Source organism: Echiichthys vipera (assembly GCF_963691815.1).
Source record: "Echiichthys vipera genome assembly, chromosome: 16".
Taxonomy (NCBI): domain Eukaryota; kingdom Metazoa; phylum Chordata; class Actinopteri; order Perciformes; family Trachinidae; genus Echiichthys; species Echiichthys vipera.
The window spans coordinates 28823857-28841356 of record NC_139841.1 but is presented as its reverse complement, the minus strand read 5'-3'; the positions used below and the strand labels follow the sequence as shown (position 1 = coordinate 28841356).

The 17500-nt window shown below is 49.3% G+C and overlaps 3 protein-coding genes across 3 annotated transcripts in view; 2 read left to right on the top strand and 1 right to left on the bottom strand.

Moving 5' to 3' along the window:
- LOC310959122 (DNA repair protein XRCC4-like) overlaps positions 1 to 9668 on the top strand; it is a 28590-nt gene extending 18922 nt beyond the window's left edge. Inside the window, exon 8 of the mRNA XM_083930362.1 lies at positions 8797 to 9668. Within this exon, the coding sequence (XP_083786488.1) occupies positions 8797 to 8902 (106 nt within the window). The 3' untranslated portion in view covers positions 8903 to 9668. The remainder of the gene's footprint in view (positions 1 to 8796) is intronic.
- Positions 1 to 17500, bottom strand: part of acads (acyl-CoA dehydrogenase short chain) — a 358028-nt gene that overhangs the window by 73312 nt on the left and 267216 nt on the right. The window lies entirely within an intron of this gene.
- The window catches only part of vcanb (versican b), a 30579-nt gene continuing 25713 nt past the window's right edge, over positions 12635 to 17500 (top strand). Inside the window, 7 exon segments of the mRNA XM_083929537.1 lie at positions 12635 to 12838; positions 13493 to 13572; positions 14626 to 15035; positions 15037 to 15070; positions 16946 to 17080; positions 17083 to 17119; positions 17278 to 17405. Of these exon segments, the coding sequence (XP_083785663.1) occupies positions 13500 to 13572; positions 14626 to 15035; positions 15037 to 15070; positions 16946 to 17080; positions 17083 to 17119; positions 17278 to 17405 (817 nt within the window). The 5' untranslated portion in view covers positions 12635 to 12838; positions 13493 to 13499.

The following is a 17500-nucleotide window of genomic DNA, read 5'->3' as shown; positions in this document are numbered from 1 at the left end:
TGTAGACCCAGACTGTAGACCCAGGGCTGTGGACCCAGGACTGTGGACCCAGGACTGTGGACCCAGGACTGTGGACCCAGGACTGTGGACCCAGGACCCAGGACTGTGGACCCAGGACCCAGGACTGTGGACCCAGGATTGTGGACCCCAGGATGGTGGACCCAGGACTGTAGACCCAGGACTGTGGACCCAGGACTGTGGACCCAGGACTGTGGACCCAGGACTGTAGACCCAGGACTGAGGACCCAGGACTGTGGACCCAGGACTGAGGACCCAGGACTGAGGACCCGGGACTGTGGACCCAGGACTGTGGACCCAGGACTGTGGACCCAGGACTGTAGACCCAGGACTGTGGACCCAGGACTGTGGACCCAGGACTGTGGACCCAGGACTGTGGACCCAGGACTGTAGACCTAGGACTGTGGACCCAGGACTGTAGACCCAGGACTGTGGACCCAGGACTGGAGCTCTGCAGCGGGACACAAGTTTGTCACTACACAAGTAAACATCATCACTTGTGGACAGGAAATGAAAAGATGAATATGGCAGCGGAGCGCTCCCTGAAGGTGGACGAGACGGTGACCTCAGAGAGCGAGCGTGTGCTCGTGGGAGGCGAACCGTCTGACACACGTCTGTGAGGCGCGATATCAGCTCCGTGTGCTCGCAGGAGAGCAGGAAGACGCTGCAGCAGCACCGGCCGTGTCCGCTCAGAGAACACCCAGCTGTTCACCTTTAGGGCGCTGTCACGTTTACAGCATTCCTCTGAGGGGGGGGGGGTGTATCAGATCCAGCTCTCCAGTGTTTTTACTGGTGGTGAAAGATCAGCGTGGTCCTGCGGGTTAATGATCGGTTGCTGCTGCTGCTGCTCTTTTCTATCTGTTTCTGTTTTATCTCTTTTCAAAGCTGCCTGGGCTTCAGGCGCAGCAGCTGGTGATGAGCAGGATGCTGGCGCTCGCCTCGGGACCAAAGACCTTTACGTGGAGTCACAGCTCCACTAATGAGGGCGAGGATCATCGGGGGGCGCTGTGTCGGGTCCAGTGGTGTCATGTGAGCTCTGTGTTTGGGATACTTCTCTATCAGTGATCCCAGGACCCGGGGAAAAATGGCGCTCTGTTGGCGGCATAGACGTTCTTCTTCGGTGCCGATGGGCTCACGGTACCCACAGACACACCGATACTGCTCGACATCCCCCGGTGGCTGTTCTCCCATCCCCGACTCCTTTCATCCTGTTCCTGCAGCTCTTCCTCTTTGTATTCTGGCTCAAATAAGTATTAGTGGTTAAAACAGCCGTTTTCATACGTTCGCCTTGCTGCCCCGAGCTAAACAGTGTTAGCCACTGAACGCTGTTAGCCACTCCCGGGAATATCTCCGTTAATGTGGAGTCTGCATGTTGTCCCCGTGTCTGTTGGTGTTCGGTTCATTGATGACTCTAAATCACCCGTAGGTGTGAATGGTTGTCTGTCTCTGTTCGTCTCTATGTGTCCTGTGATAGACTGGCGTCCTGTCCAGGGTGGACCCCGCCTCACGCCCGATGTCAGCTGGGATCGGCTCAGCCCCCCGCGACCCCGACAGGGACAAGAGGATGAAGATGAATGAATTAATGAATAGTTGTTACACTCACTTGATTTCTTGATTGGTTTGAGTGTATTTGCCAAAAAAGAGCCTGGGTTGATTTCACACCAGCATCACTTTAAGCGTGGGAACTCTCACAGAGGTCGATCCACTCGGTCACTCTCTCGTTGTGTTTGCTATCCATGACACTTTTTTGTGTCCAGTGCTCGACACTTCCCCACTGTTTCTGGTGGAACTGCAACGTTTGGTCCGTATCGTTCTGTGTGCGCTTGCAGGATATGAGCAGAGTACGGACATAAGGCTCCGTCTGTATGTGTCTCTAACGTAGAGCAGATATGAGCCTGAGGGCGCACTCCCACTGTGCCCACTGTGCTAGATCTGAGTTTTTGACCTTTGACCTCTTTTTTCTGGATGAAAAAGAGTCAAACTGAGCAAAGATCTGATCCTGATTGTTCACATGTTCGGACGTTGTTTCTGTTTTGTTTCGACGGAGCGTTTGGACCCGGAACTCTTATTTTGAAAGGGTGTTACGTCACGACTGAACAGATAGATAGTGTTTCACATATCAGACATCTGATTGGTTGATGGATTAGTGATGTAACAAAGGTCGGTGTTGAGTCAAAGAGCTCCAAATTAAAAAACCTAGTTACACCAGAGTCAGGAGAGAAAATGAAGCCACTCTTTGGCTTTCTTGGATTTCGCTGAATGCCGTTCTTCTCAGGGAGGTCTCAGGACTTGAACCAGCGAGCCAAAGTCAATCAACTGGTGTCAAAGAAACAATTCTGCAGCTTTCTTCTTTCTCTCCTCCTCACTCTCCTCTCTGTTGTGTCTATAGTGTAGTGTCTATGTCAGACCTCAGACCAGCTCTGAGGCCCCGTTGCTGCACGTCCAAAACCCCTCACAGAACCACGTCTTTTATCCCGCTATCTCCCGTTCGCCAGTTTCTTTTCTGGACGTGGTCGTTTAGAAAAATCCTCCAAAGACACGTCTCAATCTGACACTGTTCCTAACGGGGGGTGAAGTGCGTCCAAGCTCCCCCTGAGTGCCAGCGACTGTGAGCTGTGCCACACGCAGATGGCTGCAAGTGGTGCCATCCATCCCCAGCTGCCGTCAGGCGTGGGCAGCGGCGCCCCATTACCGCGGCTTGTTAGCAGCAACAAGAAGCAGCAGTGAGCCGATGAGCAGCTGTGGCCGGCTGGGGGTTTGATCGCTGCCTCCCTCTGAGCTGGCAAACGGCGTCCGCAGAAGAGGGGCCTTTGTCTGAGGAGGTGGCTGCTATCGTGGGGGGCTCAGGGCCGCTGGCACGCCAACACCCACCCTGTTGGTTCTTTTCCATCTCCACACAACTCTTCCTCCGTTACCTCCGTGGTTTTCTGCACAAATGTTGCTACATTCATCTTTAGTCATTTTGTGTCTATTTTAATCTATTTTAAGTCATTTTTAATCTATTTTTAGTCATTTAGCATCTTTTTGTGGTGGTTTTGCATCTATTTTTAGTTATTTAGTGTCTATTTTTAGTCATTTTGAGTCTATTTTAGTCATTTTGAGTCTATTTTTAGCCATTTTGAGTCTATTTACAGTCATTTTGCATCACATTATTGTCAATATGGATCTGGCTAATAGTCATTTACCAACGGCGAGCCAGCCAGGGGAGTCTGGAGGAATCAGCTGATGTTATCCACTCAAGACAGGGTGTTGATACATTCATCTTAAGTCATTTTGAGTCTATTTTTAGTAATTTGAGTCTATTTTAGTCATTTTGAGTCTATTTTTAGTCATTTTGAGTCTATTTTAAGTCATTTTTAATCTATTTTTAGTCATTTTGAGTCTATTTTAGTCATTTTGCATCACTTTATTGTCATTATGGATCTGTCATCAGTCACTTCCTAAAGTTAGCTGATCATTTACAAACGGCGAGCCGGCCAGATCCGCCGCGGGTGTCGAGACGAATCAGCTGATGTTATCCGCTCAAGACAGGATTTTTTGCTACGTCAATTCCACGCAGCCCGTTCCCCTTCCTCCGTTACCTCCGTGGTTCTCTGCACGCAGGTCGTCCTCAGAGGACAGAGAGCGACAGGGAGAGAACTTTCACTGAAGCGAATAAAGACTTTATACGGCCGACGTCGTCAAAAATATCGTGGCGTTTGGTCCCAGCCATCCAGATGAGAGTGAGCGCGCTTTAAACACTGAATTGAAACTAATACAGCATCAACACGTGTGGTTGTTGGCTGGTCGTTGTCAGAACGGATGTCTACGTAACTCTCATTGTTGTTGTTGTCTCTTAGTGCGGTGAACAGGCAAAGCATGTTTATTTGTGCAGCACAATTCAACAATAAGCTTCACATCAAACATTAAAAGCATTGGGAGAAATAACACATAACACATATACATTTAAAACACATAAAAGGTAAATTAAAACACATAAAAGGTCATTTTTAAAACACAAAAGATGGTTAAAGTTAAAGAAGTCGGGGTGCAGTTTACTGAAAAGCAGCGGCAAATAGAAAAGTCCTCAGTCTTGATTTAAAAGAACTGAGAGTTGCAGCAGATCTGCAGATTTCTGGGAGTTTGTTCCAGTTTTGTGGTGAATTGTTACAAAAAACCGTGTGTGTTTGTGTCCAGCACACACACACATATGCGTGCACATGAACACTACTTTGAGTTCAGCTGGTTGTTGATGTCCAGATTCTCTTTTTGACTCGTCGTAGTTCCTGTTAACATGTGTTTGTCTACCCAGAGGACAGTTTTCCCATGAAAGAAACTTCCAGGGAAACACACACACACACACACACACACACACACACACACACACACACACACACACACACACACACACACACACACACACACACACACACACACACACACACACACAGCCGTTCTGTAAACTATCAAACATCGCTGCCAGCCTTCACAGATAATCACTACAAGGCGCAGCCACAGTCTTTACTGTGTGCTGCACTGAGGGTTTATAAAGTGTGTTGTTTCCCTTTAACGTGATCGAACTCAGCTGTAAAATCCACAACATTTGTAAAACACGTGAGTTTATGAACGTTTCAGCTTACGTTTGTGTGTTCAGAGGAAAGAACACATTAAAGCTGTGGTTCCCGACTCTAATCCTGAATTTAGCCCTGATTTTTCCCCTCGCCGACAACTTTTGGAGCTCCCTGAGAAAAGCCCCGGATCGATAGCAAATTAGTGCGCACTCCCACTGTGCCTCCGTCCCGTGCCCCAGCACGTGTCACGGCTAAAGTCTGGTTCCTTTGACCAGTGTGAGTGCAACCGTACCACGTCTAGGAGCGGCACGCTTGCCGTCCACGGCCCGTTTGGGAGAGGTGGGCTTTAGTAAAGCACGTTTGCACATGTACGAGCACGAGCGTGCGCACGTGTAGGAGCACGAGGCCTACGGCGGTTCTGAGGTCATTTCCTGTGCGCCTGTTGGGACGTAGAGAAAAGAAGGAGGGACCATGCGCGGACATTTCAAACAATGGCGGTGAAAGGTTCACGTTGGTGTGATGCGGAGGTGGAGTGTTTACTGCAGATTTGGTCGATGAAAAGATTCAAAAACAGTCGACAAGACGCACAAAAACTCCGAGGTCTACGGAAAGATCTGGAAACAAAGCCACGCATCGCCATGACGTCATCAATGCGTGTGACGTGTTACGGCGTGATGACGTATAGGCAGCAAGAAGCATTCTCCGAGGCCCAGGTAGTGTGAGTACAAACGGGCCTGGAGGGGGGACAAGGACCCTAAAGCACGGGGCACGGGACGGAGACACAGTGGGAGGGAGCCCTTAGGTTTGGGCGATGTGTAAAAATGTAACCAGCCCTACCCTGTTATTTTAGCTAACATCTAAAGTCCGCTGGTCAAGCCAGTTAAAACTGTTTAAATGTAAGAGCTTTTGAGTGTGTGAGAGAAAAAGAGAGAGGGGAGCTAGAGAATAAACGAGGAGAGGGAGCGCCATCATCGAGAACAAAGCAGCGAATCTGAGAAATAAAATGGTATTTTCGCAGTTTCATCGCTACAAGTAACGCAGCTGTCGCAAGTTTCTTTCTATCTCTGTCCTCGTTTATATTTTAAAATACCAGAAATTAAATCCAGCTACAAAGAAAAGTCAGAAGTTAGAACGGAAGAAGAGAGTCGACGCTCTGTATCTGGACCGAAATGTTGCTGTTCATAATCCATCTGTTCAGTCGTGACGTCACGCCCTTTCAAAATACTATTTCCTGGTCCGAGCCTCGTGTTTCTCCAACGCCGCAGTTCCGTGTTCCCTGTTGTTTTTGGAAAGATTTTGTTTCAGATGAGGAGTCTGCTGTCATTGACGTATCAGAATGGTTAACGCGTAGTTAGCATCTGTTGTATGTTAGCATCTGTTGTTTGTTAGCATCTGTTGTTTGTTAGCTTGTCACTGTCGGTGTGTTTTCTCTCTTTGCTTTGACAGTCGGCTCCGAGTTGAAGCGTTCACCTTTCTATGACGCTTTTGTGTCCAAGTCGTCCCCCGCTCAATCCAGCTGTTCAGTCGTGATGTAACACCCTTTCAAAATAAGATTTCCGGCCCAAGCCTTGTGTATCTCCAACGCCTCAGTGTCGTGTTCACCATTGTTTGAACAGATCTGAGTTTTTGTCCTTTGACTCTTTCTTTTGGATAAAAAGAGTCAAACTGACCACAGATCTGATCCTGATCGTTCTCATGTTCGGACGTTGGTTCTGTTTTGTTTCAATGGAGCGCTTGGACCTGGGAATCTTATTTTGAAAGGGTGTTACGTCACTGAACAGCCGGACATTCAGTAAAACCCAGTTGTGTTCATCTCTACTGTGGTTGAGACACACTGTCTGCATGGACGTCCCACCAGAGTTCACTAAAACCATGTTTTTTAAATATAATTTAGCGCACTGAACCTTTAAGTGACTGAACGTTGGGTTTCATTTGGACCAGACTAATCCCTCTGCCCGACCTGCTCCAAACCCAAACCTTTGTTTACATTCTTAAGCTACAAACTAGCACATAATTGGTGAACATGCTGCGGCTCTGGTATGTCACCACACCGGCTCCGTGTGGGGGCCCCTGAGTGGCCGATGCCTGAGCTTAACCTCAGCGCTCAGGGTTGAAACCACTCTCGTCACATCCCCCCCCCTCCCCACCACCACCACCACCACCACCGGGACCCTCCGCCATGTGTTGAAGCCTCCGGTGGTCCTCCGTGGCAGCGGAGAACAGCTCCCCCTCTCCAGAGATGGCGTCTCTTGTTTCCTCTTAACTGGTTCCAGCAGCGGAGCGGTGTTTGTCGTACAGTTGGTAATGATTTAAACCAGCTCAGGGCCTCTCCCCCGCTCCTCTGCTTTCTCACACCGGCCTTTTCTTCTCCATCCCGTTCAGCCAATCATCGTTACAGCGGAGGGTCTGTGATCTCCAGTTCTCGTTTCCTGAGCGTTCTTGGAAAAGCGACTAAAGCCTGAGATGCTTCTCTGGATTGTTGGTGGTCCTCGGGTCACCAGGGTTTTAGGTTCCTGGGATCCACGTTGGATGTTTTAAAACCGTAGAGAGGCAGTTTTCTGTCTCTTCAGGCTCGTTTCTGCTCTACGTTAGAGACGCACACGGATATGCACGCTGCCTTCTGTCCGTACTCTGCGTACATTTTGTCCGTATTTTTAAAAGCCCGCCATTTTACCTCCTCAGCAGACGCAGGACGCTTCTCTCCTCCATCGTCTCCATCTTTGTTGTCGTCAAACTTTATTGGAGTAACTTTTTGAATCTGAGCGACGTCCCCTAGAGGATGTTGTTGTGTGTTCAACGTAAAGGACGCATGAACGAGGACAGAGACGATGAGGACGTTGATAACGTACGTCTCTGTTCACGCACCAGATGGAGCAGGAATGAGCCTTTAGATTGCACCTCGTGCGACCTCCGATTGTTCATTTCATTTCCGCTTTTGTGTCTGAACTACCTCAAAGTTCAGATCGTGTCTGCAGCGTTGGCGCACCGATTCCACTGTTGAGAGCGTGGGCGGGTGTTTGTGGAGGGTCCTCTCATCCAAGAGGCTTCATCCATTCATGTACGCATCTGACCGGCCTGGTCCTGGTCCAGTCCCAGCCTGGTCCTGGTCCTGGTCCTGGTCCTGGTCAGATGTGTACATGAACTGATGAAGCCTCTTTGATGAGAGGTGAAACGTCTTCCTGATAAAGAACCAAGTCCAGTTGCTTTTGACTGAAATTGTGTTTTCTTCCACTAAATGCAGAACTGCAATGCATTGTGGGTGATCTTCACCTCTGGAGTGACCCTCGTTGTCCCCTCGATCACTCAGCCCTCCGAGGGGCCGTCTCACCACGTTACCTTCAGTTTTTCAGACATTGGAACGACACTGAAGACGGCCGAGGGGAAGTGAACGAGGGCGCGGTGAACCACCAATGAAATGCAGCAAAAACAGTCTCCGGTTCAGCACCGCGGAGAGCGCCAAGCGTCGCCAGCTGACGATTACATGTGACAGATAAACTTGATTGATTTATGACAGAGGTGATGAGGTGGAGCCCAACACCTCAGCTGTGATCCCGATAAACCACATCCTGTCGTGAGCGAACGCTAAAACCTTCTTCCCAAAGTGTCAAACAACGTCTTTAAGACTGAAAACTCTTCAGAGCAGAAGCCCCTGAGGGTAAAACACTGTCGACCTCTCCCTCGTTTTTGTGCTCCCCACTGTGATCATCCGTCCTCTGTCCTCTGTCCTCCGTCCTCCGTCCTAATACCCGTTTGTTATTTTATTCACTTACACTCCGGTAAAAGAAGATCTACGTATATGAGCTTCAATAGAGCTGAAGACTGAGAACACGACCTGGTTAAACACACACTGGGACTCGTCAAGTCCAACATTTGATGTAGACCACTTAAGGTGGGGGAGCTGCTGGGCCACATTACACACACACACAAGCTCACACACACACACACAGGTATAAAAGTTGCCCATGTGTTTCCAGTCTTGTTCCTTATGAGCCACATGATACACTTCCCGTCTCAACAGGAAAAACTCCTGTAAACCAGCCTCATTAGCCCACTGACCTGTCTGTGTGTGTGTGTGTGTGTGTGTGTGTGTGTGTGTGTGTGTGTGGTGTGTGTGTGTGTGTGTGTGTGTGTGTGTGTGTGTGTGTGTGTGTGTGTGTGTGTGTGTGTGTGTGTGTGTGTGTGTGTGTGTGTGTGTGTGTGTGTGTGTGTGTGTGTGTGTGTCTCACAGGGCCGACCCCCCCGCAGGATCCAGTAAACAGCAGACCCCCCCGCAGCGCTCTGTGGATGCTGCGGCAGCAACTTCAGCAGCGGAGGACCTGTTTGAGGACTTCTGAGGACCTGTTTGAGGACTTCTGACCCGGCTCCACTGGTCTGGACCTGCACAGAGACAGAACGCTGGTGTACGGCGGTCGGTAACGGAGTCGTTTCTTTATACTGGACTCACGTTTGATATCGTCCTGGGTTGAAGAAAAAACACATTTAAGGAACTCTTCCTGTAGCTACACACAGACGGGGGGCAAGTGAAGTATCTCAGTGAGGTGCTGCTCCAGAACCTTTGATGGTGGAGGTGCTCCACCCCCTAAAGGACCTTTAAGTGGTCTAGAAGCACCCGGGGATCCTGAGTAATGCCACCACCACTCAGACGAACCCTAGCACCTCAGAGAACCCCCTTAAAGTCATGCGTTAAATCATCCCGGGGTCTTTTTCAGCACTCATCAAATAATCCAGAAACAGTTTTTTTTTTTTTTTGTAACAACTGGTGGTTAGCACTGTTGCCTCACAGCGAGAGGGTTCCAGGTTCGAATCCCAGCTGGGGCCCTTCTGTGTGGAGTTTGCATGTTGTCCCCGTGTCTGCGTGGGTTTTCTCCGGGTTCTCCAGTTTCCTCCCACAGTCCAAAGACGTGCAGGTGTTCGGTTCATTGATGACTCTAAATCACCCGTAGGTGTGAATGGTTGTCTGTCTCTGTTCGTCTCTATGTGTCCTGTGATAGACTGGCGTCCTGTCCAGGGTGGACCCCGCCTCACGCCCGATGTCAGCTGGGATCGGCTCCAGCCCCCCGAGACCCCGACAGGGACAAGAGGCTGAAGATGAATGAATGAATGAATGAATGAATGAATGAACTATTAACCGTAAAATCCAGGAGAGATGCTAACAGTCGGACGTGGCTAACAGTGATTAGCTCGGGGCAGCACGGTGAAGGCATTCAAAGGTCTTTTTTAACCACTAATGCTGCTGAAAATAACAGCAAACCTCTGCAGCAGCATGAGAAGAGTCCCTACACACACAACAAAGCGTCATCAGCGTAGTTAGTGAAGCCAGAGTTTATTAAAGAGTGTTTTAAAGACTTACCTACTGGCCCCTGTACCAGCTCCTCTCATAGTAAAGTCCATTACAGTGGAAGGAGCCCATTGGTGCTTTGTTGTGTGTGTAGGGACTCTTCTCATGCTGCTGCAGAGGTTTGCTGTTATTTTCAGCAGCATTAGTGGTTAAAAATAGGCGTCAATTAATAAATGTGACCAGAGAAAGTGACTTTTGTTTCTGCAGCTTTAACTAAGAAGAGAGAAAGATACAAAACCACCACAAAAAGATACAAAACCACCACAAAAAGATGCAAAACCACCACAAAAAGATGCAAAACCACCACAAAAAGATACAAAACCACCACAAAAAGATGCAAAACCACCACAAAAAGATACAAAACCACCACAAAAAGATGCAAAACCACCACAAAAAGATGCAAAACCACCACAAAAAGATGCAAAACCACCACAAAAAGATACAAAACCACCACAAAAAGATACAAAACCACCACAAAAAGATACAAAACCACCACAAAAAGATACAAAACCACCACAAAAAGATGCAAAACCACCACAAAAAGATACAAAACCACCACAAAAAGATGCAAAACCACCACAAAAAGATGCAAAACCACCACAAAAAGATACAAAACCACCACAAAAAGATACAAAACCACCACAAAAAGATGCAAAACCACCACAAAAAGATACAAAACCACCACAAAAAGATGCAAAACCACCACAAAAAGATGCAAAACCACCACAAAAAGATGCAAAACCACCACAAAAAGATACAAAACCACCACAAAAAGATGCAAAACCACCACAAAAAGATGCAAAACCACCACAAAAAGATGCAAAACCACCACAAAAAGATACAAAACCACCACAAAAAGATACAAAACCACCACAAAAAGATGCAAAACCACCACAAAAAGATACAAAACCACCAAAAAAAGAATCAAAACCAACACAAAAAGATGCAAAACCACCACAAAAAGATGCAAAACCACCACAAAAAGATACAAAACCACCACAAAAAGATACAAAACCACCACAAAAAGATACAAAACCACCTCAAAAAGAAGCAAAACCACCACAAAAAGATGCAAAACCACCACAAAAAGATGCAAAACCACCACAAAAAGACTCAAAACCACCACAAAAAGATACAAAACCACCACAAAAAGACTCAAAACCACCACAAAAAGACTCAAAACCACCAGCTCTGGTTCACTAACTACGCTGATGATGCTGTGTTGTGTCTGGACTCTTCTCATGCTGCTGCCGTGAGCCTCTCTGTGTTGTGTCTGAAGTTCTGCTCCATCCTGATGTGTTTAAAAAACTTTATATGATCTCAGAAACTTGTCCGTGTGATATTTGTACGAATAAACAGTGTGAACGTCGTTTGACATGAATTAAAAGGTTGTGATGTTTTTATTCAGTCCACCAGTTTTACTTTGAAAATCCAGTTGCTGGTTAAGGGACAGAGAGTTCTACCATGGACCTATGAAAGAATGGAGGGCGTATTTAAAAATGGCGTCCATTCAGTCCTATGAAAGGTGCTCAGTGTTGCTACTTCCTGGTTGTGTGGCGTCTTACGGGACTTTCTGCATGTAGAAATGATTGTGTCCCGGAGCCCACGCTCCGAGCGCGAAACAACGCGAAAAACAAGGAAACAAGAAAACACAGCATTCTAACAATGATGTGGTTCTATATCGGCCCACGGCGAGTGTCTTAGACGTCCCAGGTGCATTATGGGAAATGTAGTGCAGGAGTTTCTAAAGTTGAAAAAGTCATGGTACTCTTCTTCTTCTTCTGCACAGATTTAATTCAGACTTTCACGAGTCGCCTCAACTTTAGATTAGAAGATAATGAATCAACTCTCTATCTCCTTATTACTCTCTCTCTATTTCTGTCTCTTCTAATCTCTCTCTCTCTTTCTCCTAATATCTCTCTCTTTTGGTAATCTCTCTTTCTCTCTCTCTCTCTTTTGGTCTCTCTCTCTCTCCAACTTCAGGCTTTCCCCATTCTCACTTCCTCCACCTCATGTTCCTCTTATTGTCACACCCCCTCTCTCTCTCTCTCTCTCTCTCTCTCCCTCTCTCCCTACCTCCCCTCTCTCCCTCTCTCTCTCACTCCCTTCCTCTCTCTCTCCCTCCCTCCCCCATAGGCGGTGTATTATAGGGGAGTTGTTGAGCGTGTGTCCCCCCTCTCTCTCTCTCTCTCTCTCTCTCTCTCTTTCTCCCTCTCTCTCCCTCTTCCCTTTCTCCCTCCCTCTCTCTCTCTCTCTCTCTCTCTCCCCCTCCCTCCCTCTCTCTCCCTCCCTCTCTCTCTCCTCTCTCCCCCTCTCCCTCGCTCTCTCTCTCTCCCACCCTCCCTCTCTCTCCCCTCTCTCCCCCTCTCCCTCGCTCTCTCTCTCCCACCCTCCCTCTCTCTCCCTCTCTCCCTCCCTCTCTCTCCCTCCCTCTCTCCCTCCCTCCCTCTCTGGGCTGTGTATTAAGGGGGGGAGTTGAGTGTGTCCCCTCCCTCCCTCCCTCCCTCTCTCCCCCTCCCTCCATCTCTCTCCCTTTCTCCCTCCCTCTCTCTCCCTCCCTCCCTCCCTCTCTCTCCCTCCCTCCCTCTCTCCCTCCCTCCCTCTCTGGGCGGTGTATTAAGGGGGAGGTGTTTGAGTGTGTCCCCTCCTCTCCCTCCTGTCTGAGGAGAAGTCGGTGTAAAGTGGATTTGAACTTGCAGCGGTGCTCAGAGGGTGAAGAGGTCCGAGCCGCAGCAGCAGGAGAAGAAGAAGCAGAAGAAGAAGAAGCAGAAGAAGCAGCAGGAGAAGAAGAAGAAGAAGGAGAAGAAGGAGAAGAAGAAGAAGCTGCTCTGACTTTCTTTATTTCTTGTGAACTTGTTTTGTAAAAACAGTCTGAACTGATAAAACCCCCGACAGGAGAAACTGGATTTTTGGACTTTTTTCTTTTTTTACGGTAAGATGTTTAATCTTCTTCTTCTCTGTCTGATCCGTTTGTTTCAGGGTGTTTTTGCAGATGTTTGATGATGTTTGCAGATGTTTACAGATGTTTGCAGATGTGTGCAGATGTTTGCAGATGTTCACTGATGTTTGCTGGTGTTTGCTGATATGTGCAGATGTTCACTGATGTTTGCTGATGTTCACTCATGTTTGCAGATGTGTGCAGATGTGTGCAGATGTTTGCTGGTGTTTGCAGATGTTGTGCAGATGTGTGCAGATGTTCACTGATGTTTGCTGGTGTTTGCAGATGTTTGCTGATGTTTGCAGATGTTTGCAGATGTTCACTGAGGTTTGCAGATGTGTGCAGATGTTCACTGGGGTGTGCAGATGTTTGCAGATGTTTGCAGATGTTTGCAGATGTTCACTGATGTGTGCAGATGTTTGCAGATGTTCGCTGATGTTTGCAGATGTTTGCAGATGTGTGCAGATGTTTGCAGATGTGTGCAGATGTGTGCAGATGTGTGCAGATGTTTGCAGATGTGTGCAGATGTTTGCAGATGTTCACTGATGTGTGCAGATGTGTGCTGATGTGTGTAGAAATGTTCCCACGGTGATAAAACCAAATGTTAGAGACTCATTGATAAAAATGACACTTTCTTTGTCTCCAGAGTGCTGAGATGCTTCCACGCCTCCTCCTCCTCACACACCTGCTCTGCCTGGTGTGTGAGACCTCTGCTCCTCCTCCACCAGGTGAGATTGTGTTAGTGTGTGTGTGTGTGTGTGTGTGTGTGTGTGTGTGTGTGTGTCTGTCTGTCTGTGTGTGTCTCTCTCAAAGACCGACAAAGTGGAAAGTGATTATTACTGCAACGACAAGACCAGTCGCCTCTGAGTGCAGTAATCCCTGGTTACACACACACACACACACACACACACACACTCTCTTGCTGCATCCTTTCAGGAGGGGTGTGTGTGTGTGTGTGTGTGGTGTGTGTGTGTGTGTGTGTGTGTGTGTGTGTGTTGGAGCCAGTCTCAGTAAAGCTGAGTGTATTACTTCATGGTGATTCCACAGAAACTGCAGATTGTTTCCCGGTAAAAGAAAACTTTGTCCTTAAACACGAGAAAGATCCAGAACAACAGGAGACCGTTAAGTTTAGACCACTAAAGGAGACGGTTAAGTTTAGACGACTAAATGTGACGGTTAAGTTTAGACGACTAAAGGAGACGGTTAAGTTTAGACACTAAAGGAGACGGTTAAGTTTAGACCACTAAAGGAGACGGTTAAGTTTAGACTAAAGGAGACGGTTAAGTTTAGACGACTAAAGGAGACGGTTAAGTTTAGACGACTAAAGGAGACGGTTAAGTTTTAGTCTCTAAAGGAGACGGTTAAGTTTAGTCTCTAAAGGTGACGGTTAAGTTTAGACGACTAAAGGAGACGGTTAAGTTTAGTCTCTAAAGGAGACGGTTAAGTTTAGTCACTAAAGGAGACGGTTAAGTTTAGACACTAAAGGAGACGGTTAAGTTTAGACCACTAAAGGAGACGGTTAAGTTTAGACACTAAAGGAGACGGTTAAGTTTAGACACTAAAGGAGACGGTTAAGTTTAGACCACTAAAGGAGACGGTTAAGTTTAGACACTAAAGGAGACGGTTAAGTTTAGACGACTAAAGGAGACGGTTAAGTTTAGTCACTAAAGGAGACGGTTAAGTTTTAGACCACTAAAGGAGACGGTTAAGTTTAGTCACTAAAGGTGACGGTTAAGTTGAGACCACTAAAGCAGACTGTCTGTATTCTGTGTGTCTTGCAGTCGCGCATCGCTCCATGAGGATGCAGGAGAGCGCCCCTGCGGCCGGCTCTCTGGCGGACCGGGTGGTGCTGCCGTGCCACTTCTCCATCACGCCGGTGTCTCCGGGCAGCTCCACGCACACTCCCTCACACGCCGCACAAACCGCGACCCCCGCACCCCTCCTCGCCGCTCCGCACTCCACCCCGGGTCCAGACGAGGAGCTGAGGATCAAGTGGACCAAGCTGGAGGAGGCCGGGGAGAAGGTGGTGCTGGTGGCCCAGGGAGGGGTGGTGAAGGTGGGGCCGGACTACAGGGGCAGGACCTCGGTGCCCAGCCACCCGCTGTCCGTCGGGGACGCCTCTCTGATGATCGTACGGCTCAGGGCCAGCGACGCCGGGCTGTACCGCTGTGAGGTCATGCACGGGATGGAGGGACACCCAGGACACCGTCAGCCTCAACGTCACAGGTGAGCGACACAAACACACACCAGGCTGTGCTGCAGCCGGCCACCAGGGGGCGATCCAGAGGTTTGGCTCCACCCTCAGGGAGCTGGCAACACCTCCACCTTTGTGAACAGTCCAGAGTGCTTTAGGGTCCTTGTCCCCCCCTCCAGGCCCGTTTGTACTCGCACTACCTGGGCCTCGGAGAATGCTTCTTGCTGCCTATACGTCATCACGCCGTAACACGTCACACGCATTGATGACGTCATGGCGATGCGTGGCTTTGTTTCCAGATCTTTCCGTAGACCTCGGAGTTTTTGTGCGTCTTGTCGACTGTTTTTGAATCTTTTCATCGACCAAATCTGCAGTAAACACTCCACCTCCGCATCACACCAACGTGAACCTTTCACCGCCATTGTTTGAAATGTCCGCGCCTGGTCCCTCCTTCTTTTTTCTACGTCCCAACAGGCGCACAGGAAAATGACCTCAGAACCGCCGTAGGCCTCGTGCTCGTACACGTGCGCACGCTCGTGCTCGTACACGTGCAAACGTGCTTTACTAAAGCCCACCTCTCCCAAACGGGCCGTGGACGGCAAGCGTGCCGCTCCTAGACGTGGTACGGTTGCACTCACACTGGTCAAAGGAACCAGACTTTAGCCGTGACACGTGCTGGGGCACGGGACGGAGGCACAGTGGAAGTGCGCCCTACAAGTCACCAGGGCCCAGTCCACAGGACTTTTATGGCCCCTGTTAAAAAAAGAATTCCCTCATGAATGAATCTGCAGTGAAGCGGGTTCGTCCGTCGGCGTCTCGCTCCCTCACGCTTGTTTCCACATTAATGCTGAACGGGACTCTTTGTGTCGCAGCTCGGCACAAAGACGCTTCCTGTGAGCGACACACAACTCTCCCATTTAACAAGTTCATCTGTTCACATCCTCCTCCTGCAGAATAACCCTCCTCCCGTCCAGCCACAGATAAAGGAGCTAATGACACCAGGCGACAGCGCCGCGTAGTCCCAGGACCACAGCTGAAAGAGCTGCTCCTGCGGACCCACGCGTAATCGCTGCTCTCTGTCAGGAAGGAATCTCCCTGTCTGCAGGAGGTGGTGTTGTGTTTCCTCCGCCCTTTCTCTTCCCTCCGTCGTGTCGCAGCAGAGAAAGAGACGTCGGGCGGAGGTGGAGGAGACGCAGTAGTTCATCTGCCCGCGCTGCCAAGACTCAGTTACATCACAACATGTCTTTCAGGAGCGTGAGGGCCGACGTCTGTGGGGTTCAGAGGGAAACTCACACGTTACATTAAACATGTGGTGTGGTGGTTAGCACTCACAGCGAGAGGGTTCCTGGTTAGAATCCCGGCTGGGCCCCTCTGTGTGTAGTGTGCATGTTGTCCCCGTGTCTGCGTGGGTTTTCTCCGGGTTCTCCGGTTTCCTCCCACAGTCCAAAGACGTGCAGGTGTTGGGTTCATTGATGACTCTAAATCACCCGTAGGTGTGAATGGTTGTCTGTCTCTGTTCGTCTCTATGTGTCCTGTGATAGACTGGCGTCCTGTCCAGGGTGGACCCCGCCTCACGCCCGATTGTCAGCTGGGATCGGCCCCTGCTCCTCCCCCGCGCGACCCCGACAGGGACAAGAGGCTGAAGATGAATGAATGAATGATTTTCTATGCGGATTTTGCAGTAATTTTGACAAAGTTCCCTAGAAGTACGGAAGCCCTAAAGGGTCATAAATTCCAAACACTTAATTTACTCTGCGTCCGTGAGCGACGCGTCCGTGAGAGTCGCGTCCGTGAGCGACGCGTCCGTGGAGCGACGCGTCCGTGAGCGACGCGTCCATGAGCGATAGCCTGAGCGATGCTGTTCCTAACTGAGTTCACGTGTGACGACGCTGCTGCTCTCTGTGCAGGTGTGGTGTTTCACTACAGAGCCAACTCCAGCCGCTACACTCTGGACTTCCCCAGAGCCGCGGAGGCGTGCCGCTCTGCCGGCGGCGCCATCGCCACGCCAGAGCAACTGGCGTCTGCTTTCGAGGACGGCTTCGACAGTGTGACGCAGGCTGGCTCGCCGACCAGTCGGTCAGGTACGCACGTTTGAGTTCTTTCACTTCACTTATGTTAAAGTTTCATTTGTCTTTTTCTTTTACGTGCATCACTTTTTTAAAGGACTCAGATATCAACAGAAATAAATTGCAGTTAAATTCTTTGTGCTAATTTGATTTTATTGTTTGTTTGTCTCCAGGTATCCAATCACAGCGCCCCGCCCCGGCTGTGCAGGTAATCTGATGAGCCGACCAGGAGTGAGGACGTACGGCGTCCGCGAGCCCACCGAGAAGTACGACGTGTACTGCTACGTGGATAAAATCCAGGGTAAAGTTCCACATTGATATCAGGGCGCCCTCCCACTGTGCCTCCGTCCCGTGCCCCGTGCTTTAGGGTCCTTGTCCCCCCCTCCAGGCCCGTTT